Raw genomic sequence first — 23,967 nt, forward strand, 5'->3', positions numbered from 1 at the left:
TTTTTTTTTTAAGGACAGTGTGGTTTGGAAAGCTTACATGAAGATCAATGCACTAACCGATTGGAAGTGGCGGATTATAGGAAATAACCAAGTGGAATTCGTGAACCTTTAAATGAGATTGAGAGAGCATTTGGGATATGTGCTCTCTAATGTCTTGAGCAGGATTTTCCACATCACAACTGTCAAGTAGAATACATTTTGTGTGGTACTATAGTACTCAATAATACAGGCTGAAGTTAGGTCATGTGACATCAACAGCCTGACTTTCAAACTCAACCTCAATGGAAGATCGAGTCACCCAGGAGGAAACTTTACATATCTCGAAGTCACCATCAGCATGGCTGTCAATTTAAACAAATGCCTTCACATGAAAACTTAATTACTTCCAGCATTTTGATTTGTAATCTATCTGCAATAAAAACCTGTTTTTGAAAGAAAATTTCAATGAAGTGAGTTCTCAGCCAATTGGGTAATATCAAACTTCCATTATTCTGTAAGTAATGTTTTTCATTTGTTTATTTAAACACCAGTTTCTTACCTCCTTCTCGGGCTTGTGAAAGTGTTTGACGATTCCATTGATAGCTTCACCAACAGACTCTTGTATCTGGCCGGTGTTCAGCTCTGTGACAATAAAGGAATCCCTTCAGAATATGTTCTGCTTATTCTCTGCTGAGTTTTCAAATGTGATTAATTACAGAGTACAGTGTGTTTAGATGATCAACTACTAAAGGAGAGGCAAATTTAATAAGTGGAAGGACACCAGGTAGTGCAGGTTTGCAGCCCTACAAACATGATCATTTATCAAAGATCATATGTTGCTCAAAAATTCATCAGATTAGTTTTCCCTTCCCAAACAACAAAATTTTCCAGTCGAGGATGGACAAGAGATAGTCCTTGGTTTCTGCAAATGATGCTATTGAGCTGCCATTACTAGATGTATGAGATAGACCAGCAACTGTGATAGACCAGCAATGGTTCTGCCTTAACACAGTGACTCCTGCCCAAAGTAACATTGGATACTCTATGAGCTGAATTTTGCGAGCGCTCAGAGGGTGGGTTTGGAGGCAGGTCAGTTGCCCAAATAGTAAAGGTTGACAGCGGGTAGGGAACCCGCTGTCAACCCGCCTCCACACGAGTGAACAGACCCGACACCAAGCGGCGGGGGAGGTAATTCACATCATTAAGTGGGTTGTTAACATCCAATTAACTGTTATTTTAAGCCTACATTTCAATTTTACATGCTCCCCCACGGGTTACCCACTGCTCGGGAACACGTCAGCTCAGCATGTCGTGAGTGGATTCAGCATTGAATCATCTCATGACCTGACGGCTGCAAGTGTTTGGAGCCAACTATCTATCCAGTGCCACCTTAATGGAACAACCTCTCTCACTATTGACAGATCGCTTCTGTTATCTCAATCTAACCTTCCCACCCCACACCAACACCATAAAGCATCCCTACAATGCTCAAGCCATTCCTTTCACACTCGTCACCATTGCGGGGGGGCGGTACCCTTATGTCTCACCATTCACTACAACTCACTAAGCCACTTCGAAAGGTGCACACAAATCTGTCCAAGAACGCAAAGTGCTGAAAATAAAGGTTTCAATGTTTGACAGCACATTACCAGAAGCTTCACCTGAACATTGGCTAAACCACCTAAGTGCCTACCCTTGTATGTTGTTAGTTGGTATGCTTGCAGTAGGATGAGGGTGAGGGGTGGTTAGTGAAATGGGGAAGTGAAAATGTAGATAGAGAGGGATGGGTGGAGGTGCAAAGTAAGTTGGTGTGAGTAAAGATGTGCAGGAGTAGGGTAGGGAAGGGCAGAGTGATGGGGATGTGATGAGTGGCACAGCAGGATGAGGTTGCGTGTGGCTTGGCAGTAACGTTTTGTGATCTACTGAGATCATTGAAAGGTTTGCGCCACTGCAGCCTGGTCCTCCTGATGACATCCCTGCTTGTGACCTCCTGTTCAATGTGCAACCAGGCTGAGATGATCCCCTGGGGAGGTCTCTTCCGCCCATGGGAAGGGAAAAGAACCTTCCTGTGTGCTGTGACTCCCTCCTAAGCATATGGAGGGAGTCATGGGTGAGCCTGGCTGCAGCTGTGCACCTTTGTCATTGTTTGCAGCACCTCAATGCTGTAGAACACTGACAGCAGAACTGTCAAGATCAATTTGGACATGGCCTCTTTAAGGAAACCAGATGATGACACGTCATTGGCCAGGAACCTCGCAGGGCGGACTTAACAAGCCCTATTAATGTAAAATCACTTGGAGAGTGCGGGCTGGGACCGCGACACCGACCCCGGCTGCCCTGGACCCACCTCGGTTGGCGAAATCGTGGCCTATAATTCTATAATACCCGAGGCTCATAGTTCTAGGGAATCCATTCCAATTATACTGCACAGCAGATTTCACAGCACAAATGGCACATGCTAATTTTATCCTATGATGAAAAACATTTTTTTATCTCCAAACTTCTAATAGTCCTAATAAAGAGTTCTGCTGCTAAAGCACATATCCAGTTGATTAAAAATTATTCTTCCTTTTACTGTGGTTTAATTCCCAATTCATCCCATTAGAAATCCCATCTTTACTTACTTGGTCTACTGGTAGGAGTTATATTGACAAATCTCCTGATCATACTCGGTGATTGCTGCAGTGGGGGTGTTCGACAGTGACGCTCATCGGTTTCTTGAGTGGCTGATGCAAGTTCGCCAACCAGAATCCTTTCCAGACTCCCATCATCTACCCCTTTTCCTAGCCACCTACCACATGGGAACCTGGCAACCAAATAAATACAGTTGACTTCATTATGTTGCAGAGTTGACAAATAAATACATACCTCTTGAAGGCATTCAGTTCCAAAAGTGGTAGCTCACAGGTACCTTAACTAAGTGGCTGTTCTTCGTAGTCAATGCATTTTATTCGCTGTGGGGGCTATTAAAATAGAGCCTCATCTCACCTGATGTCTACACATGCACTTCCAGCAAGCATCATGGAATAGTTATCAGGAGCAGGACTCTGCCATACAATGGCATTGCCAATTGAGTTATCAGACAAACCCCAAACCAACTGTTCAATATAAAACACTATTTAAAATCTAAAGTTATATTATCCCAGACTGAAATTATAATGTATAAGAGCAATGTTCCATTATCTTTCTTGTACCACAGTAGATTAGGAATGGTTGCTTAATTAGGGCTCTCTCTCCTCTTTCTCATCCCGCAACCCCCTTCCCAATAGTGAACAATCCACAAAGGCCATATGTGCCTGGTTCTGTAAACACTCATTTTGCATTGAGTGCACAAATATTTAATTGTGTTATGTGCATTTATACATAAGCAGTCATTGATCGCAGTTGTTTTTGTGCCTCATGAATCCATAAATTGGGAGCATCATCAGTCACTGTGCCCAACTAATGATGTTTCCCTTTTAAATTTCTTGGGCTAATTGTTGAATGGAGGTCGCCAATGAGATCTGTTGGAATAAGGTCTAAAAACAAATTCAAAGCTAAATTGATCCACCAACGATGCTCAAAAATACAACAAATGTTATTTATCTGAAGAAATATGGGGGTGATGGAGGAAGAGGCATCCTTCTTTGTGGATGTGCTGGCTCTAGCTGTATATTTTTGGCTCACTTTCCATCCGTTTACTCTTCAGTACCCACTGGTGTGCATTTGTACTTTGTACATCCAGTTATTTCCCCATCAATAATATGGAAAGAAGAAAATGTAAGTTTTTGACATCCTCTCTGGTGAGTGGAGAGCAGGTTGATGAAGTTGTCTCTCATTGCTACTGGATATCTCTAGAATGTGTTGTAAGTTCTTGTCATTTATAAAACAACCAGCCATATCTGGTGGCAAAAAAAATCATTCTGTTTTCCAGTCGAGATATTTCAAAATAAAATGCCTTAAAATCTACTTTTTTATTGCTTCTATGAAATTGATATAAGGTGGCTCCAATGTGCAATACTGATTATATGTTGTCATTATTGTTGAGCAGCTCTGAAGAATTGCAACCGGAATTGTTACTGTTAGTGGTCAAAGGCTCACATCAGTTCCTCTGAAACTACAGCCCAGTGGGTCATTCAGCACCAACAAGAGCAAGATGTCACGGTTGGAAAATACAAAAATTCCAACCACAATCCAAATGTTCACAAGCACATTACACATGCCTAGTCTCTTAAACTTATCACAGACGGTAAACAGCAAATGCTGTGAAGAACATAATGGTACTTGAGCTGTTGGGACCATGAGCATGTCATGCCAAGGCAAGTTAATGCTCCAGGATATATAGTTCAAGATCTCAGATTGTTCTGATATTCTGGAGTTTTGTTCAATTGGCTGTAGGCAGCCAGGGAGGAAAGCTTTGCAGATGCCTTCTCCCTCCCCTCCCCTGCCCCCCAAGAGGATGTGGGCTAGGTAGAGTTCACAATAGAGCAGATTGTGCTTGATATGTGGAAGGAAGAGACTTGGATGGACTGAACAGTCTTGTTTTCTTACTTTCTGCTGCAGTTTTAGTTTTAAAGAAAGCTCCTGAAATTTCCCTACTTTTTAACATTCAGAATGACTTACTTGTATGCATGACCAGTTATCTCATTTCTAACCACGACGCAGTCCACCAGCCATTTGGCATACAACCCGGAGTTATCGTGGCCAATCAGCACAGTTGTTAGCTTTCCCAAGTTCTGACACTAGAGAAGTGAAGAAATAGCGGAAGAATATTTGATGTTGTTATGTCAAGCAAGAAAACAACTCACTTTGGCAATAACACAGAAAAAGCATTTTACTGGAATTAATAGATTTCTCCCAACATCCTTGATAGTTGTCTTAACCGTAAGAGCTAAATTAGACATCACAGATTAAAAACCTGAGAAACAAATTGAAACCTAATCCATTATCCCTCCTATGGCATTCGCATCGTTTGATTTTTCTAGGGATTCGAGTTTTCTTACAATTGCGGATGGTATTTGTACTTCCAGCTTGGGCAGCTCCGTCTTTGCTCCTTGAGTAGAGTATACTGTCAGTAGTTTCGGCAGGGAGAGGAGTATCTCCTTTGCTGATCTTTTTGTCAGTTGGTCCAGTCAGTGTCAGCTGTGGCTCAGTGGGTAGCACACTCGCCTCGGAGTCAGAAGGATGTGGGTTCATAGTCCCACTCCAGGGACTTGAGCACATAAAGCTAGGTTGACACTCCAGTGCAGTGCTGAGGGAGTGCTGCACTGTCGGAGGGCTGCACTGTCGGAGGTGTCGTCTTTCGGACGAGACGTTAAACCGAGGCCCCGTCTGCTCTCTCAGGTGGACGTAAAAGATCTCGTGGCACTATTTTGAAGAGCAGGGGAGTTATCCCTGGTGTCCTGGCCAATATTTATCCCTCAACCAACATAACAAAAACAGATTATTTGGTCATTATCACATTGCTGTTTGTTGGAGCTCGCTGTGCGTAAATTGGCTGCCGCGTTTCCCACATTACAACAGTGACTCCACTTCAAAAGTACTTCATTGGCTGTAAAGCGTTTTGAGACGTCCGGTGGTCGTGAAAGGCGCTATATAAATGCAAGTCTTTCTTTCTTTTCTCATACACCTACTGGAGGTTAGTTGCAAAGACAGAGGGCTAGGAAATAGGTCATCCACCTATCCTTGATTGTAAGTGGCATTGGCAAATTAAACAAATGGGGGAGATAGTAAAGACATTTTCTGAACATTTCCCTGTCTCACAATAATAAAAGTCTAAGCAAAGCAAGAACGAGACAATACCCAAGCTTGGGCTGATAAGTGACAAGTAGCATTTGTGCCGCACAAGTGCCAGGCAATGACTATCTCCAACAAGAGAGAGCTGAACCCCTTGATGTTCAATGACAGTACCATTGCCGAGTCCCCCACCAACATCTAGGGGGAGTGACAATAGACCAGAAACCCAACTGGACCAGTCACTTAATGTCGTGGCTACTGGAGCATGTCAGAGGCTCGATATTCTGCAGTGAGAGTCTCACCACCTCACTCACCAAAGCCGCTCCACTGCCTACAAGACACAAGTCAGGAGTGTGATGGAATACTCTCCATTTGCCTGGATGGATGCAGCTACAACAACACAATAAGCTTGACACTATCCAAGACAAAGTAGTCTACTTGATTGCCAGCCCATCCACCACCTTAAATATCCGCTCCCTCCACCACCAATGTACGGTGGCTGCAGTGGGTACAATCTACAGGATGCACTGCAGAAACTTGCCAAAGTTTCTTCAGCATCATCTCCCAAACTCACGACCTCTACCACCTAGAAGGACAAGAGCAGCAGGTGCATGGGAACAACATCACCCCAAAGTTTCCCTTCAAGTCGCACAGCATACCGACTTGAACATATATCGCTGTTCCTTCATTGTCTCTGGGTCGAAATCCTAGAACTTCCCACCTAACAGCATTGTGGGAGCACCTTCACCACACTGACTGCAGTGGTTCTAGAAGAATTCCCACCACCACCTCAAGGGAAAAACTAGGGATGGGCAATAAATGCCAGTATTGTTAGCAACACCCACATCCCAAGAATAAATATAAAAACCTCAACTATATTGAATTTGTGTAATAAAATAATTAGTAGTTCTACATAAAACTGTGTTCTGTTGCATCTTTGCTTTCTTTGGAGTGAGCCAAAGTTTTCATGTGTTGTTGTGTTGGTTTATGTAGAACCTAAGAACTAAATTAAGCATCACAGATTAAAAACCCGAGAAACAAATTTAAACCTAAATCCTAATTCCTACAAAACAATCTATGACATTCTCAAACACCTACTTGAAATTAGTTGCAAAGACAGAGAGCTACGAAATGAGTCAGCCACCTAACCTTTCAGCTGGGAAATAGGTAAATGGTAAAAATCAAAAAAATGGGGCCAATGGACAAGACATTTTCTGAACATTTTACATGTCTCACAACAATAAAAATCTAAGTAAAGTTGTATATCAAACTTGGCAATGAAGAACAATAAATAGAAATTTAATAGAAAACAAGTCAATTCATCATATCTTCTACTGACCTCGAATGTCATTTCAAGGATACTTTTAGGTATTTGTAAGATACCCGTCTCTCCCAGCTCTCCTGATATACAGATCCAGGGATTAGCTGTAAACATGGAGCCACCTAACTTCTTACTGGGAATGACCAACACATGGTATGGAATCACTGTCAATATAAAATACATAATTTTCATAAAACATACTGCATGCAACACCCTTACTAGTATAGTACAAAGTGTGTGCAGAAATCCTTTCTCTTATCTTATTGATTATGGCCCAGAATTTGCTGCCAATATAACGGCAAGTTTAATGGTGCCTGTTGGTATTAATGTGTAAATCGTCCAGCAACTTGTGGCGAGGAAGAGATACCCCATGAATTGCGAATCGCCACAAGTTGCTGGACAATTTGCACTGCTCTGCTGTTACAGAAAATGGCAGCTTGTGCTCAATCACCCCACGAGTTTCGTGAAGTTGCTGCATTTGCGTCGTAGAAAGTTAGGGCTGGTACTTAACAATGCAAGTACCTTTTTAATTAGGATATTTATGTTCCTGCAATGCCAATCAACTGCTCCAATCTAGAAAGGGAACAATTTAAACTGTGAAGTCTCATTCCTACAGGTAGTAAATTGTTGTTAGAGATTTTTAAAGTTTAAATTTTAAAATATTTTTCTTCCTCTTCCTTTCTGTCTTTCTTTTCTCTCTTAATCCAATCTTTCTTTCCTTCTATTTCTCTTTCTTTACCTGATTTGACTCTAATTCACCCACGCTGTTCCTTTCTCAATCCTTAAATCTCATTGGTTAAGGAGACAGACTGTTGGTCCTGTCATTAACTAAGGTCCCAGATGCTGTGTTGCTGTTACCAGCTTGCACTTCCAGCGACGTACAGGGCAAAAAATGGTCCAGCTGAAGGGTGAGGGAAAACGTCTAACTAACAGGGCACGCCGCGAGATGCCTTATGAGGAAAGGTTGGGCAGGCTAGGCTTGTATCCGCTGGAGTTTAGAACAGTAGGTGGTGACTTGATTGAAACATATAAGATCCTGAGGGGTCTTGACAGGGTGGATGTGGAGAGGATGTTTCCTCTTGTAGGAGAATCTAGAACTAGAGGTCACTGTTTAAAAATAAGGGGTCGCCCATTTAAGACAGAGATGAGGAGAAATGTTTTCTCAGAGGGTCGTGAGTCTTTGGAACTCTCTTCCTCAGACAGCGGTGGAAGCAGAGTCTTTGAATATTTTTAAGGCAGAGGTAGATAGATTCTTGGTAAGCAAGGGAATGTGGAGTAATCAAATCAGCCATGATCTTATTGAATGGCGGAGCAGGCTCGAGGGGCCGAGTGGCCTACGCCTGCTCCTAATTCGTATGTTCGTAAAATGGTTCAGTGCTTCACCATGCAGTGGACATTCAAAATTCAGAAATTTGTTGTTTTTGCAGAGTGCTAATTAAATAGCACATTACCATCAGGTGTGTATTCCAAGAGTCCATTTAGTTCTATACAATTTCACGAATGAATAGGGTCATAAGTACCACCATTAATTTGCTCAGTCGTGGCAGCACCTATGTTACTTAAAAAAAATCCACTTTGGGAATTAGAGCACAGCACTTTATACTAGCAGCCAACTGTAGACTATCAAGCAGGTTACAAAGAAGAAGAGACCCACACACTTACATCGTGCCTCAGTTAGTAAATGCACTGTATAGTGCAGGGCTGAGTCAAACAGGTCAGAAAGGTCTCAAGGTTTATAAATAAATGCAACCAAGTTACACGATCATCCTGTATAAGATTCACTGGATTCATTAAGAGTTGACCAAAACTAGAAAACTAATGTAACTGTGGAAATTACCCTAAAAGTTGCATTTGCTGTAAAATTGAGTTGAAAGTTAGTTAACAGTAACTCCAAGTAAATAAAAACTCCCCAAACATCTCATCTTAGTAACAAGGAATAAAAATTAAATGTTTTGCTTTTGGACAATAGCAATTAGAAGAATTTTTTTAGCAAACTGCTGGCAATCTCCCCACAGCAATAAACTGATTTTTTTACATCACTCACAAAGGCGATGGCAATGTGATGGTGGGGAATGTGCGGATTGATGCTTGAGGTGGGAACCCTCCACCAGAACTCTGGGCTGTCAAGGTAGTCTGAACCATCAGTCTCAACCTGCTAATTTCAGCTACCAGGCCCCTGTGCTGTGGGAGCCTGCTCTGCTTTGCCAGTTTTTCATGATTCCCTTTCTTCCTGCCTATTCCCCACCTCATCAAGCTATTCATATGTTCCCTGTGTCTTGTAAATGTCTTTTATTTCTCTCATTATGCCTCCTGTTGTCTCACTCTAATATCACTTCTGCCATTTAACTGTATTTTCCAATACCTATGGGTGTGTACGCACTATGTACGCACCCGTAGGGACATCGGAAATGCTGGTTTCAGGCATGCGATGCACATGCGCTGAAAACCGGCATTTCCGATCTGTCAAGAATGCTCGACAGATCGGACACCTGCCCTGGAGAAGGGCCTCCGCGGGTGGAGAGTTAAATCTCCACCCGCTAAAATCACTTAAAAATCTTATGCCTGGTAAAAGCAGACATAAGGCCTGCTGTTACCAGCATAAGAGTTTTAAAAAAAGTTTAAAAAAAAAAAAAATTTCCACTCATTTATAATTTAATACTTTTAAAAAGGTAAGTTTATTTTTAGCCCCGTAAAAAACCTTAATTATTTTTTCAAAAAATTAAATTGTGTTTAAAATATTTAATTTGATGTAATTTAAACTCATTTTAAAAACATGATGGTTTTTTTATAATTTATTTAATGTTTTAGTGTCTTTTTTCAGTGATCCCCATTCATACTTTTGACAGGTGATTTCCCTTCTTTCATTGGCTCACCTGGCCCACGTGATCCCAGGGATGCTTGCAAACTGCCTGCGCCCCTGGGATACGTGGGCCCTGCGCATTTCGACTGTGGAGAGGCCCAGGATCAGAAGTGTCCGGACCTCGCGAGTCCTCAGGTAAGTGCGTAGATTTTTTTTCTGATAGGAGGCTTCCGCACGCAGGAAGCCTCCTCTCGGAAATTACCGGCCCTTCTGTTTTCCACTTAAGCACTTTACAGATCATTCTATTTCTTTATGCTCGTTAATTTTCAATGTGTTCAAGTCCTTTCATGGCCTTGTCCCTCACTATCTCTATAACCTCCTCTAGCCCTACAACCCTCAGAGAAATTGGAGTTCCTCCAACTCTGGCCTCTTGTGCATCCACCCACTGCCTTTACCCCACCATTAGCAGCCGTGCCTTCAGCGGTCGAGGCCCTAAGCTTTGGAATTTCCTCCCTAAACCTGCCTGTCTCTCCACCTCTCTCTCGTCCTTTAAGGCACTCCTTAAAACCTATCTCTTTGACAAAGCTTTTAGTCTCCTTTCCTATCTTGGGCTTGGTGTCAATTTGTTGTCTGATTATGTTTCTGTGAAGAGCTATGCGACATTTTCCTATGTTAAAGCTGCTATATAAATGCAAGTTGTTTGCGTGTATATATGCACGGTGCATATGGTTTCCCTCCCATTTCCATTCCTTCTGCGGATTTTTAAATGTGTTCATCATTACTATCTTCCAGTTTTGATAGAGTCTCCACCCAAAACATCAACTTGTCCTCTCGACAAATGCTGTCTGACCTGCTGAGTGTTTTCAGCATTTTCTGCTTTTGTTTCAGATTTCCAGCATCTGCAGTATATTCCTTTTTGTTTATATGGTAATTTATTTTTTCTTTCTGAGGCAAGGATTAAAATAAGTTATTAAACAATCAATTTATAGCTTTAATTTACAAATTTCTGAGATTATAATATCTAGAGGTTTCTTGTACAAACAAATAATCAGTACTGAATGAAAGGTTAGTTTTTCTTTTGGACAAGGGCCTTTGTTAAGTAGAATAGAATTCATTGTGAAACCCCTAGATACAAGGCGGGTAATACAAAATGGTTTTAATAAGCGATTACAAATTTATTTTTCAATATCATTTTTCTACCGTATTTGTCAAAATTCAATAGAAATGTGATTTTTCCCCATCAAATTTAAATGTGATTTTTCACCCACAAACATATAGCATTGTACTTTTTGTTTAAAGTGCCGATCTGATGAACTGTATAGATTTAAAAACATTGAAGTGATACATAAGCTACATAATTACTAATGTATGAATCCTAAAATCAAGTAAATAAATATCAAATAAATGTATTGACAGAAAAGTTCAAGATACTCTGTAGTTGCAAATTACTATTAAGTCATAAAAGTTCCTATTAATGGCTTAGTCATTCTTAGCATATCAACAATTACTTACTGATTGTTGTAAAGACATTAGTAAAGCAGAAGTAATCCACTGCATTGAATGAAAGGAGGTGGTAAAGGAACTGTTCCTTCTCATCGTCGCAGCGAAGGAAGGCATAGCGTTTATATAGTTTTCTGAAATTAAAAGAAAAGTTACATTCAAGCAAGAATATCTTCATGTAAGGAAATAATTGAGAAAGGTCACTTAAATGTTTGACCAAATGTTAACACTGTGTTAGGGTGTTTCTATATGTGCCAAATCCAACAAAATGTTAGTCATTATGAAATGTATTTTTCTTAATAAAGATCTTATATCCAACCATACGTTATAGTACTGCACAGAAGCAGGGTTCATTTCATCTCTGGAATTGCCACAAAGGTGGCAGACACTGGGATAAAAGAACATAAAGAGTGGCAAATTCAGTGGACAAACTGGAACTTGTGTCATCCATGTGCAACATCTCATCTTGAAGGTCTATCAAAGAAAAAAATCAAGACTTCTCTATTCAGAGGATCCGGTGGCTGACAACAGACTAAGAAGTAGCTCACATTAATCTCTTGCAAACATATTCTAGTTAAGTATTTTACCGTTTTAGGTCTTTTGCTTCTCTGTATTTCATCTGTAAATCAATCTGACCAAGCAGCTTTAGCCTATAATGCACTGGTCTGGCAGTGTGTTACCATGTATACTACAATAAACCATTTACTGCAATTAGGGGTTAATTGTTAAACCTGCACATACTAATCCTGTACAATACACTAAATAAGGACGTAGGTTTCAGTTCATAAGGGACACTTGTGTGCTTAAGGAAACTCTAGTCTAGCTCTGAACACAGGAGCAAGTATTGGGAAAAAGCCCAAACTGAAACAAATGTTTACTGTCTAGGTTCGCACAAAAGAAATGGCGAATTGGAAATAGCATGGGATGGCTGCCTGTACTCTTGTGCTCCTTCTGTCATCGTCTTCAAGAGAGCAGGAAAGAATGGGAGGGCGTAAAATGTGGGCAAGAAACTGCCCTTAACTAAAAATATTCAACGATAGAGTAATATTCTGTAGCACAGACACCATCATTTATATATTCTGCTGTTTGTTGCTTTGTTTGTAAATCCAGAAATGTAGCAGGCAGGTAACAGTGTGGTTGAAATTTCAGTCTTCAATCTCTACCACAGAAATATTTTTGCGCATTTCGATGGGATTTTTCTTCCCGGTCCTTTAGCACTCAGTCTATTACAACAGTCACAAAGGTAACAAGGCTAGACATGACCCAGTTCCTTTCAACCTCTGCACATTATGAATAAATAAAATGGAACAGCTTGCATCATGGATTATTCAATGTAATCAGAATCAATCAGGCTGGCCCACTTTAAAATTACAACAATCTAAAGGCAATTCAGGCAACATAGGAGCTACCATATATATTTTTTTACATTTTTGAAGATTTTTTGAGCTACAGTCAAAGTGAAGATTAGACCCAGAAAAGAAAAAGAAGAAAGATATATTGACGATTCCCAAATGGTGATGACAGCGAGCACCATTGTGGAAGCACCATCACATGGACTGCAGCAAATCAAGAAGTCCCCCCACCACTTTTTAAGGCAACTAGGGATGGGCAAGCAATGCAGCCTTGCCAGTGTTGCCCACATCCCAAGAACAAATACATTTTTTAAAAGCCGCAATTTCAATACATCCCGTACTGGCAACATTAATATGATATATGAAATCTGAGAAAAATCAAAAATCATTCCGACAGAAGAAAGATTGCTTCCATGGTTTTAAATTTTACAAAAGCTGCAGTATTGTTCAACATTAAACAAATGATCCTATGGTATTAAATAAATGTTCAAATCAACACAGATCACTTGGCCACTTACAGAAGCAAGCAATAAAAGGTTCCAAAGCTGTTTACTTTTAAACAAAGAATGCAAGTTCATAACTATTTCAGATCACTATAAATCAATGAGTATTAAAAAAGCTCTAGAAGTAATTATTGATGAGTGCGTATATGTTGTTGTACCGTGGATGGGCTGAACCGCTGAGACAATGGGGGGGGAAATTGGGTTGGTTTGCGCCTCTCATTAACGGGGCGCAAATTCCCTAGCGCCCGGGCGCGGCTAATGCCGCCTGCAAAATTCCGCGGGAGGTTAGCGGTGGCAGTAGCTGGTAGCGCCGCTGGCGATGACGTCATCACTGTGCGCGGCGCCCCGGCCGCAAACTTCCCTTGCGCCCCCTGACCTATCGCCGCACGATTTGTGCGACAGGATCAGGGGGGTGGTTTAGCAGAGGCGGCGGTGCAAGTTAAAGGGCCGGTGTCGGGCAGCCATTTTTATTTTGGCCGACTGCCTGCACCTGCCCCCTTTCGCTTTTGTATGCGGGGTGCCAGCCACGATCGCTCAGCCCAGCACTCCGAGTGCTGGGCTGTTTTCACGGCACCCCACTCCCCGGCACCCTGCTCCCTGCTGGTCCAGTAGGGCCCTGGTGTGCGCAGCGCTAGGCCCCTCCCCTTTAATCAGGGGAGGAAGCCTGCAATGACGTAGCGCCGCAAAATTCAGTATTAGCGCCCCAAGCAGGAAGTGGAGCGCTTTCCAGTAGCGCCCCGCCTCCTGTTTGGGGCGCTACTACTGAATTTACGGCGGTGGGTGCTAACTTTTTTGGGGCGCTAAAATTAGCGCCCCGGCGATGTTAGTGCCCCAAAATGGGCGCCACCAAATTTTCCCCCCAGAATCCTTTACAGCTTGTCAATTTGAAACAAGTACATGCCCCACTGCAATGCTGTTATCACATTTTAAAAAGTTTTATTTTCTTCTCCAATATTTCTTTGTCTTGTATTTGATAACTAAAGGCATTCATATTTCTCAGTATCAGCTTGGCTCAGTGATAGCAATCTCACCTCTGAATCAGAGGGTTGTGGATTCAAGCCCCACCACTTCAGTGTATAGGAAGTGCTGCATTGTTGGAGGGGTCATCCTTCTTTGCTGAGATTTTAAACTTGTGGAAGCAAAGATCCCATGGCAATATTTGAAAAGGAATGGGGAGTTCTCCCACTGTCCTGGCCAACATTTATTCTCAAACACTGCCACCATCAAAACAAATTAACACATTTATCTGTTACGTGCAAATTAACCGCTGTGTTTGCCTAAATAACTGTGATTAATTGGCTATGAAACACTTCACACACCCTGGAGGACATGAAAGACGCTACGCAAGTGTAAATTCTTTCTTCTTTCTAACACCATCCTGAAATCAATTGCCTTACAAGGTTAAATGTGTTACTTTCACAATGGCCCGGAATTTGCTGTCAGTGGCGATGCAAAGGTGTTCGCCGTTGGCTCCGAAGTATGCTTCGCACAAAGATCTCGCCATCTGTGTGTCGAGAAATTTGGGTTTTCCGACGTGTAATTTTAATCAACGGAGTATAGTGAGGATCCCCTAGTGCAAGCTGCTGTGACGTCAACAAGCTGTCTAAGCAGCCAATCAAAGCGCAGAATTCTCACAGACAGTGAACAAGGAAGCTTTTAAAATTCTAACTTTTTAAAAATGTCCAAGAGAGCAAAACAAAGATTGGAGCTCACACATGGGAAAAAGACAAACCTGATATAAAGATAAAAAACTTTTTTTTTTAAATTTAAACATTTTAAGTTTCTTAAAAAAATTAGTTTTTTTTTATTAAAATGGATAAATTTGACCCTGCACAAATTTAAATTAGTTTTTCAGGGCCATAACCTTTTTTTAAAGCAGTCAATACTTAAAACCCCAGTTATACCTAATCCCTTTGGGTCTAACTTTTAGTGGGGAATTTAACAGAGTCTTTATTGCGGAAGAGCAGAAGTTTTTGTCAGTTTCACTGATTTGAGAGATTTCACTGATTGCCGGCTCTGTGGGGCGTTGCGGGGGTGGGCGGATCACAGCGCAGCCTGTGAAGGAGCAGTGAATTACAGATCGAAACTTCAGGATTTCCGCATTAGGCTGCTGCGCATGCGCTAAATCCTGAAGTTGCGGGCAGTTTCAAAGGTGAAATGACGGTGAACGCTGCCAGTTCGCCGTCATCAGGACCGCAAATTCTGGGCCATTGTTTTTAAGCAGAGAGCAGTTACGCTATTAAATTGTAACCCTGCTGTTCAATAAAGGAGAGAGAGAGAAAACAGGGAGCTATAGTCCAGTTACCCTGACATCAGTACTAGAGAAAAGGCTAGAATCTATTATTAGGGACGTGGTAACAGGGCACTTAGAAAATCTTAATATGATTAGGCAGAATCAACACGGTTTTTTGAAAGGGAAATCATGTTTGACAAATCTATGAGAGTTTTTTTGAGAGTGTAACTGATGAGGTAGATAAGGGGGAACCAATGGAAGTACAGGTACACTATCCCTTATCCGAAAGCCTTGGGACCAGCTGAGTTTCGGTTTTCGGATTTCAGAAGGTATTTTATAAGACTGGGAAATTTGTCGGGGTCGGCGGGGGGTCAGGGTCGAGAAAAGAATATCGGACGGGCCGCGGTTCGGGTCCGGGGGGGGGGGGTCGGGTCGGGTGGGAGGGGGGAGAAAAGAATGTCGGGGGTCGGGTTGGGTCGGGTGGGGGGTGGAGAAAAGAATATCGGACGGGCCGCTGTATTGTTGGGTTCACTCTCCTGGTATACCTCCCTCCTTCACACTGCCCGGCTCGGCCTGCAATCTCCTACCCAGGAGGGAACTCTGTGACCCTCTGCCCTGCTCAGCTAAGTCGTGCGCCACTCTGGTCATGTCGTGCGCACGACTTACGCTGAACGAAAAAACTTTCGGTTTTTAGAGGTTTTCGGAAGTTCGGATAAAGGATAGTCTACCTGTAGTATATTTGGATTTTCGGAAGGCATTCGATAAGGTGCCACACAAGAGGTTGTTACACAAAATTAGGGCTCATGGGATTGGGGGTAATATATTAGCATGGACTGAAGATTGGTTAATGGAAAGAAAAGAGAGTAGGGATATACGGGTCATTTGTGGGTGGGCAGGTGGTAACTAGTGGAGTGCCGCAAGGATAAGTGCTTGGGCCTCGGCGACTTACAATCTATAACAATGACTTAGATGAGGGGGGCTGAGTGTAATATATCCAAGTTTGCTGACGATACAAAGCTAGTTGGGAAAGTAAGCTGTGAGGAAGACGCAAAGAGGCTGCAAAGGGATATAGACCGGTTAAGTGATTGCGCAAGAAGGTGGCAGATGCGCAAGAAGGTGGCAGGTAATGTGGGGAAATGTGAAATTATCCACTTTGGTAGGAAGAATAGGAAAGCAGAATATTTTTTCAAAAGGCAAGAGACTTGTAATTAATTGTTGGTATTCAGAGGAATTTGGCTGTCCTTGTACATGAATCACAGAAAGTTAACATGCAGGTACAGCAAGCAATTATGAAGGTAAATGGTATGTTAGCCTTTATTGCAAAGGGATTGGAGTATAAGAGTAAGGAAGTCTTGCTGCAATTATATAGCACTTTGGTGAGACCACACCTGGAGCACTATGTACAGTTTGGGTCTCCGTACCCAAGAAAGGATATACTTGCCTTAGAGGGTGTGCGACGAAGGTTCACTAGATTGATTCCTGGGATAAGAGGGCTGTCCTATGAGGAGAGATTGAGTAGAATGGGCCTATATTCTCAAGAGTTTAGAAGAATGAGTGGTGGCCTTATTGAAGTGTATAAAATTCTTAGAGGGCTTGACAGGGTAGATGCCGAGAGGCTGTTTCCCCTGGCTGGAGAGTCTAGAACTAGGGGGCATAGTCTCAGGATAAGGAGTCAGCCATTTAGGACTGAGATGAGGAGAAATTTCTTCACTCAGAGGGCTGTGAATCTTTGGAATTCTCTACCCCAGAGAGCTGTGGATGCTCAGTCGTTGAGTATATTCAAGACCGAGATCGATAGATTTTTGGGCACTAAGGGAATCAAGGGATATGGGGATAGGGCAAGAAAGTGGAGTTCATGTAGATGATCAGCTATGATCTTATTGAATGGCAGAGCAAGCTCAAGGAGCAGGCAGGAGCATGGCCTACTCCTGCTCCTATTTCTTATGTTCTTAAGACGCTATGGGTACCCTCCAATCTGCCTTTCTCCCATTACTTGCATAGAGCTCAACTGATTTTAACCAAATATCATCTGGAATTATCCTGTGAAGTGCCTTAGGATGGTTTACTACGTTAAAGGTGCTATATAAATGCAAGTTGTTGTTATTATTATTAGGATTGCACTATGGGCTCTTCGGATCTTAGAATTAAAGAGCTCTGGTGATCTAAATTTAGGCTTCAAAAGCGAAATATGCTAAATAAAAATGTTCAGATTAAGATGCAGCTTTGGGCTATCTGAACTGATCCCAAATCGAATATCAGGTGCTGTTTTTTATTAGATAATTTCAGATCTTTTCAGTTCCTGTAGTAACAGAACCAATTGACAATTGAAGTGCAAAATTAGATAAATTGCTCTTCATTAAGATTTTAATGCCAAAGACACAAAATTATAAAGTTTAGCTGAAATACAATAAATGTTGGTAACTTCTTGACTATTTTTTTCAAATACTGTAGATTCCTTGACCATCCTGACTGCCTTTGTACGTGTGCATCTTACAATGAGTGAGTGAAGGAATGGGTAAAGTCAAGCTCGTGCCATATTCATAAACATAGGCAACATCTGTTTAGTAGATGTTGAGGGAAGAATATTGGGGAGGACACTGGAAGAAGTCTCTGCTCTTCTTCAAATACCGCCATGGGCTCTTTAAGTCCAACTGAATAGGCAAACCTGACCTCAGGTTAACATCACAACAGAAAGACAAAACCTACAATACACAGCACTGAAGCATCAGTCGAGATTGTGCACTCAAGTTCTGGACTGGGGTTTGAACCCACAACCTTCTCATTCAGGCATGAGTGCCAACAACCTCGCTAAGCTGACATGTGATAACTGCATTGAATAGCATGCTGCAGCTGAAGCATAAATATATAGGTGTAGAATGCAACATCAGACTAAATACCATACTACATTTTAACCAAATTGATGGTAGTTGGAGAACAGTGTGGACTAAATATAATGAGTGCAAAGGGTGATTCACTTTGGACCTTTAAAAGCCATCATGTCGTTTTCAGAATACGGTAAAATCAAACTTGGATCCATAGCAGTGAAAGGTAGTAATTGGATTGTAGTATACACATAAATTAATTCAGAGAAGAATACAATGCAGGTTTAATATGTATATTTTGATTCCAAAACTGACATTAGAAGTTAGCTTAAGAGAATTACAGAATTTGTAACTTCCTGGATTTTACAACTGCCTGGTAATCAAATGATTGAATACATAAAGAATAAATATTATTTTCAACTATATTATTGTATCAGGATATAACAGAAATGTTCAAAGTCCAGAGACACAAAGCAAAGATCCATTCAATCCTTGATTTTTGCAACTGAAAACTCAGTAGATTATAAAATGGCCTAGTGACAGAAATTGGGTATTGCAGTGTCATCTGTTTGCCAAAGAGATAACCCACAACTGTTATTTAAACCAATCATCTTCTTTATAGTGGTATAAAAGTAGATTTTTTTTTTTTTTTTTTTTTTTTAAAGAATAGGTACTCAATCCCTGCCCTGCATAATCTTGACCCCATTGCCATTATATTTGATTCTAATACATAACCCTATAACCTTTACCCAATTTAAGTCAATAAATAAAATTCTGTACAAAGAAATAAAACTAATGATTGAAGCTTAATAAAAAGTAGTTTCTTTAATTTAAATGCATCCCATAGTTGTCTCAAATATCAATATTAAAACAAAAACACAGTGGGGATGTATTTTTCAAGCAGACAGGACTTCAGTAACACCAATTCATTAAGCATATCAATAATTTACCACCAAGACTCAAAAGGGATGCAAGAGTGGAGTAAGGAGAAAAGGCAAGGCTCACAGGCCGCTGCTTATTATGGTCTATAACTAGTTCCTCAGGAACAAGCCAGGAAAATCTCTATTTTTGCCATCCCACAGTGAAACAACAGGACTCTGGCTTTGTGGCTCTGTATAATGATCTGCCCCCTTTGCCCCTCATGCAGTCTTGATGATATAAAGCTAGCATGCCCAGGACTGCTACACTTGAATACTCTTATGATTCATTTGAGGACTCTGTGGCCTAGAAATTCAGTATAGCCACGTTTGGGGCACTACAGCCGGGCGGCCGCTAAAGTTTGCGCCCGGCGCAACTTCGCGCCACCTTCGCCGATATTCAGTGGCATCGCCCCAAGAGGTTGCTGCAGCGCTAAAACAGGTGATGCACGACTATCATTAGGCGCTAAGCCAGCGGCCCGGGGCGAAACCCCCGAGGGCGGGCGCAGATGCGGCGAGTTGCTGATTGACGGCAGACACTCTGGCGCCGGTGAGCTCTTAAAGGGGGAGGGTGGATTTGTTTGCCTGCCACGCCCTGCACACTGCAGCCCTGAAGCAAGGCCTGACCACTGCTGCTTGATCTGTACAACGCCCAGGACTATGGAGAAGGCCAGGGAGAGAGCGCAGCGCTTCAGCGACGGTGACCTGAGGGTGCTGGTTGGCGCAGTGGAGCGCAGGCGCGATGTTCTGTTCCCTGAAGGTGGCAGGAGGCTGCTGCCCAGCGCCTATCGGAAAGCCTGGAGGGAGGTGTCAAACAGGGTGACCTCCAACAGCGTGGTTGCCAGGACTCCTGTGCAATGCCGAAAAAAGTTCAACGACCTCACTCGGGTTGTCAGGGTGAGTACCCTTTCCAGTGTCCTCCTCATCCCTGCATGTGCACCTCAGTTTATGGGCTAAGGGACCTGAAAGCCCTAATGCCCAGCCCTCATCCAGCAGCTATGGGACGGTCATGAAAATCACTTGCACATTCAGCACTTTACACACTGTAAAAGCTATTCTGCCATGGGAGGCAGTACAGCCCAGATATGGGCTTCACACTGTCAGGGCTAGTCCACCATGGGAGGCAGTGCAGACAAGATCAGGGCTTCACACTGTACTTAGAGGCCGTCCTTTCTCTTGCAGGGCAAGGTGGCGCACAACCGAAGGCAGCAGCGTGAGACCGGGGGAGGCCATCCTGACCTCAAACAGCTCTCCGACCTGGACCAGCGTGTGGAGCGCATTATGTCAGGCCGGCTGATTAGCCCCATCGCCAGTGGAGATGCCGACCCTGTTGTGGGCCCAATGGTAAGGGCATCACCTTTTTGACCTATCTCCACTTGCGCCTCAGAACAGCATCCTTTGCCACTGTCGGCCCAATGCAGTGCATAGCAGCACTCATGCCTCCCTCGCTGCCGCCCTGTCCTCACTCTAAAGCAACTCTTGTGCCTCCCTGCTTTCAGATGGTGAATCGCCAGGTGAGGAGGCGGGCCCTCCCTGGCACTGAGTGTGAATCGGAGGGCGAGGAGGAGGAAGAGGAAGAGGAAGCCGGACCATCAGTGCCACCCTCAGCCGAGGCAGCCCATGGCGTTGATGGGGACACGTCTTCCCTGGAGGGGAGCCGGGGGGAAGGGTCGGAGGAGAGTGAAGCTCCGGGGCCCAGCGGCCTGCAGCAACGCGGGAGGGGTGGGGAAGCTCGGCGGCCTTCTCCCCGGAGGGCGAGTGCGGCCTCCAGTCCTGCTACGGTGAGCGCAGAGGAGGTGCGGCTCCTAGAGGAAATGGCCGCCCAGGCTGAGCGCAGGCACACTGAGCTCATGGCTGCAGTGGCAAGGATGCCTGACTCCATAGAGTCACTGTCAAGGAGTGTGCAGGAATTCCAGGCAGCACAGGCCAGGAGTCTGCAGGACTTCGCGGCAGCACAGACGGCTTCTAGCCAAGTGCTCAGTCGTGCCGTCCATTCACTGGCTGGTGTCATGCGGACACAGACCAGGGCCACAAGGGCACTAACTGCTGCCACCCTCGCTGGATCGGCCAGGCATCGCCAGGGCACTCGCTGCGCCGCAGCAGCCCAGCAGTCTGTGCTTCAGCAGTTTGCTGCGCATGCTGCAGTGCTGGCCCGTGCGAGTGCCAATGTCTCAGGCGACCAGGGAGTACCTGTGATCTGTCAGGTTGGCAGCATTCCTGCAGCCGACACTGCCACTCCTCCACTGCAGCTGTCACCAGCCGCTGGACAGACTGCTGCCGCCCAAGCAGAGTTGGAGCAGTCAGCAGCCGGCCCCTCCAGGGCCAGAGCTGGTCCAGGCCGACCCCCAAGGGCATCTGCCGTCTCGCCATCTGACCCTCAGCAGCCTTCCCCCAGCCTTGCTGCAGCCACTGGGGTCCCATTGAGGAGGAGCTGCAGGGCGGGCAGGGGCCAGTCACGGATGCGAAAGGCATCACCCTCACAGGGCAAAAAGTAGAAGGTGTGGCCAAATGTTTTGTTTCACTTTTAAAGGCCGAGACTGGTGTATTTGTTTTTTTGGAAAGGCCGAGACTGGTCGATTTGTGTTTTTTGAAAGGCCGAGACTGTTCGATTTGTGTTTTTGGGGGGGCTTCTCTCCATTAGTTTGCTATGTGGGAAGGGCACAGAGGTATCAAAGTAATAAATGTTCTTAAATCGCACTGTCCATGCTTTCTTTTGGAAGTCCTGGTTGCCCTGCTCGTCTGAGGGCTTGTGGAGCGGCTACATTCATCTTGTGTTGGCACAAGCCATTCCCTGAGAGGGGGCCTAGAACCGACGTGCAATAAGCCGCCGATGGGCGGCCCTTGCACTTTCTGCCTCCCTCCTGTGCTGGTCCTCCTCCTCCTCTGGTGGTCCTCCAATGTCTGGTGGCAGTGGCTGAGTCCTGCGGATAGCCAGGTTGTGCAGCATGCAGCACACGACCACGAAATGGGAGACTCGCTCAGGCGAGTACTGTAGGGCTCCTCCGGAACGATCCAGACAGCGGAACCGTTGCTTCAGGACGCTGATTGTTTGCTCAATGATGTTCCTGGTTGCTTGATGGCTGTCATTGTATCCCTCTTCAGCAGGGGTGCTGGGCGCACGGAGCGGGGTCATCAGCCAGGTGCACAAAGGATAGCCTTTGTCCCCGAGAAGCCATCCTCGTGGGTGAGGCTGGGCCTGGAACATGTCTGCCACAGAAGTCTGGCGCAGGATGAAGGCATCGTGGCTGCTGCCTGGAAAGCGGGCATTGACAGCTAGGATGATCTGCCTGTAGTCACACACCAACTGCACGTTGAGCGAATGGTAGCCCTTCCAGTTGCGGTAATCCTCGGCATTCTCTAGAGGTGCCCGCAAAGCCACATGCGTGCAGTCAATGGCGCCCTGCACCATGGGGAAGCCCGCTAATGCTGCAAAGCCCATTGCACGCTGTTGCTGCTTGACAACGGCCATGGAGAAGGAGATGAACTGACGTCTCCTTCTGAAAAGGGCATTGGTCACCTGGCGGATGCAGCAATGTACGGCAAACTGGGAGATGTTGGAAATGTCCCCAGCAGCGGATTGGAAGGAGCCGGTGGCATAGAAGTTGAGAGACACCGTCACCTTCACTGCCACCGACAGAGATGTCCTGCTCCTCAGCTGTGGCTGCAGGTCTCCGCGAAGCAGGTGGCAGATCTCAGTGACCACCGCCCTTCGGAATCGCAGCCTCCGAACACACTGCTCATCAGACATGTTCAGATATGAGAACTGCTGGCGGTATACCCTGGGTGGGTAAGGCCTCCTTAGCCGACGCCTGTTGCCCCTTCTCCGTCTGGCCATGACTGCCACTCTCTCACGGCGTCTCTGAGCCCTTTGAATGCAATGGAGAAGGCCAACGTTTGCACCCATTGCAGCCCCCATTATATGTTTCCAATCAATGCTATGACACTGAAGTTAAAGACAAGTGCAAAGCTGTGGCCTGAAACCACAAGTACCTGTGTGTGTTGAGCCAAACCAGAAAGCTCTCTACCTTTGTCTCTCTGCAAAGCTCCGTCTCTCACAAAGAAGGAGTGTTGCAAAATGGCTGCCATTTGTACTGCAGGAGGAGTGCCCTTTAATTTGCGCCCCCCGCAGCGACTGGGAACCGTTCCCCTCTACCAGTCGCTAGGGGCGTCAGGCGCACAATAGGCCGGCACCACTGAATTTCTGGTTTGGGGCGCACAAAGGGCGTTGCACGATGAAATGACGTCAGGATCTGCGCACGCAGCTGAGCGCACGCAAAGGCTTTGCGCCGCCGCTAAATCTTTACTGAAGTTGGGGAGAGGCGCAGATCGCGCTGCGCCCGGCCGCTAGCCGCCTAGCGCCCCACATCTCCTCCTCCTAAGGCGCTAGCGGCTGGCGCAAACAACTGAATTTCTAGGCCTATATGTTTTTAAAAATTAAACTCTTTATAAAAAAGTATAACCTAAAAATGTTTTTGTAATTTTTATTCCTTTTCTACCTTCCCTGGCCAAATCAGGAGCCTAACAAGCTATTATTATAGGGGAAGAATTTAGAAAGTTTTTTACTTTTTAAAAGTACTAAAAAAAAAAAAAAAATTTTTTTTTTTTTTTTTAATTCCCCTTCTTGTAAATAGGGGAATCAAACTGAATGTGTGTCTAGTGCATGATGAATCAAATTTCTTACTGGTAAGAGACTTACACTTACTCGTGAGAGATTAGTCTTGAACAGCAAGAGACCAGTGGCGTGCGAAAGGTCAACAAAATTGTGGATTTTTGCCGCAATACTGAGTTATTAATTTACTTAGTTCAATATATTTTAACATTAATT

General features: G+C 44.1%; 1 protein-coding gene and 1 long non-coding RNA gene across 6 annotated transcripts in view; one reads left to right on the plus strand and one right to left on the minus strand.

The window, feature by feature from the left end:
• The window catches only part of LOC147107009 (uncharacterized), a 42,942-nt gene extending 41,312 nt beyond the window's left edge, over positions 1 to 1,630 (plus strand). The window contains exon 3 of the long non-coding RNA XR_015081003.1: positions 14 to 1,630. This is a non-coding gene — a long non-coding RNA (uncharacterized LOC147107009). The remainder of the gene's footprint in view (positions 1 to 13) is intronic.
• LOC147107010 (DENN domain-containing protein 5A-like) overlaps positions 1 to 23,967 on the minus strand; it is a 239,324-nt gene that overhangs the window by 15,709 nt on the left and 199,648 nt on the right. For all 5 annotated transcript variants that reach the window (XM_086007967.1, XM_086007963.1, XM_086007965.1 and 2 more), the window contains 5 exons: positions 11,328 to 11,449; positions 7,034 to 7,179; positions 4,582 to 4,700; positions 2,604 to 2,785; positions 539 to 621 (listed from right to left, as the gene is read on the minus strand). In XM_086007967.1, the coding sequence (XP_085864093.1) occupies positions 539 to 621; positions 2,604 to 2,785; positions 4,582 to 4,700; positions 7,034 to 7,179; positions 11,328 to 11,449 (652 nt within the window). The remainder of the gene's footprint in view (positions 1 to 538; positions 622 to 2,603; positions 2,786 to 4,581; positions 4,701 to 7,033; positions 7,180 to 11,327; positions 11,450 to 23,967) is intronic.

The sequence above is a fragment of the Somniosus microcephalus genome, chromosome 15, assembly GCF_052327205.1.
Source record: "Somniosus microcephalus isolate GS21.2 chromosome 15, FLI_Smic_1.0, whole genome shotgun sequence".
Taxonomy (NCBI): domain Eukaryota; kingdom Metazoa; phylum Chordata; class Chondrichthyes; order Squaliformes; family Somniosidae; genus Somniosus; species Somniosus microcephalus.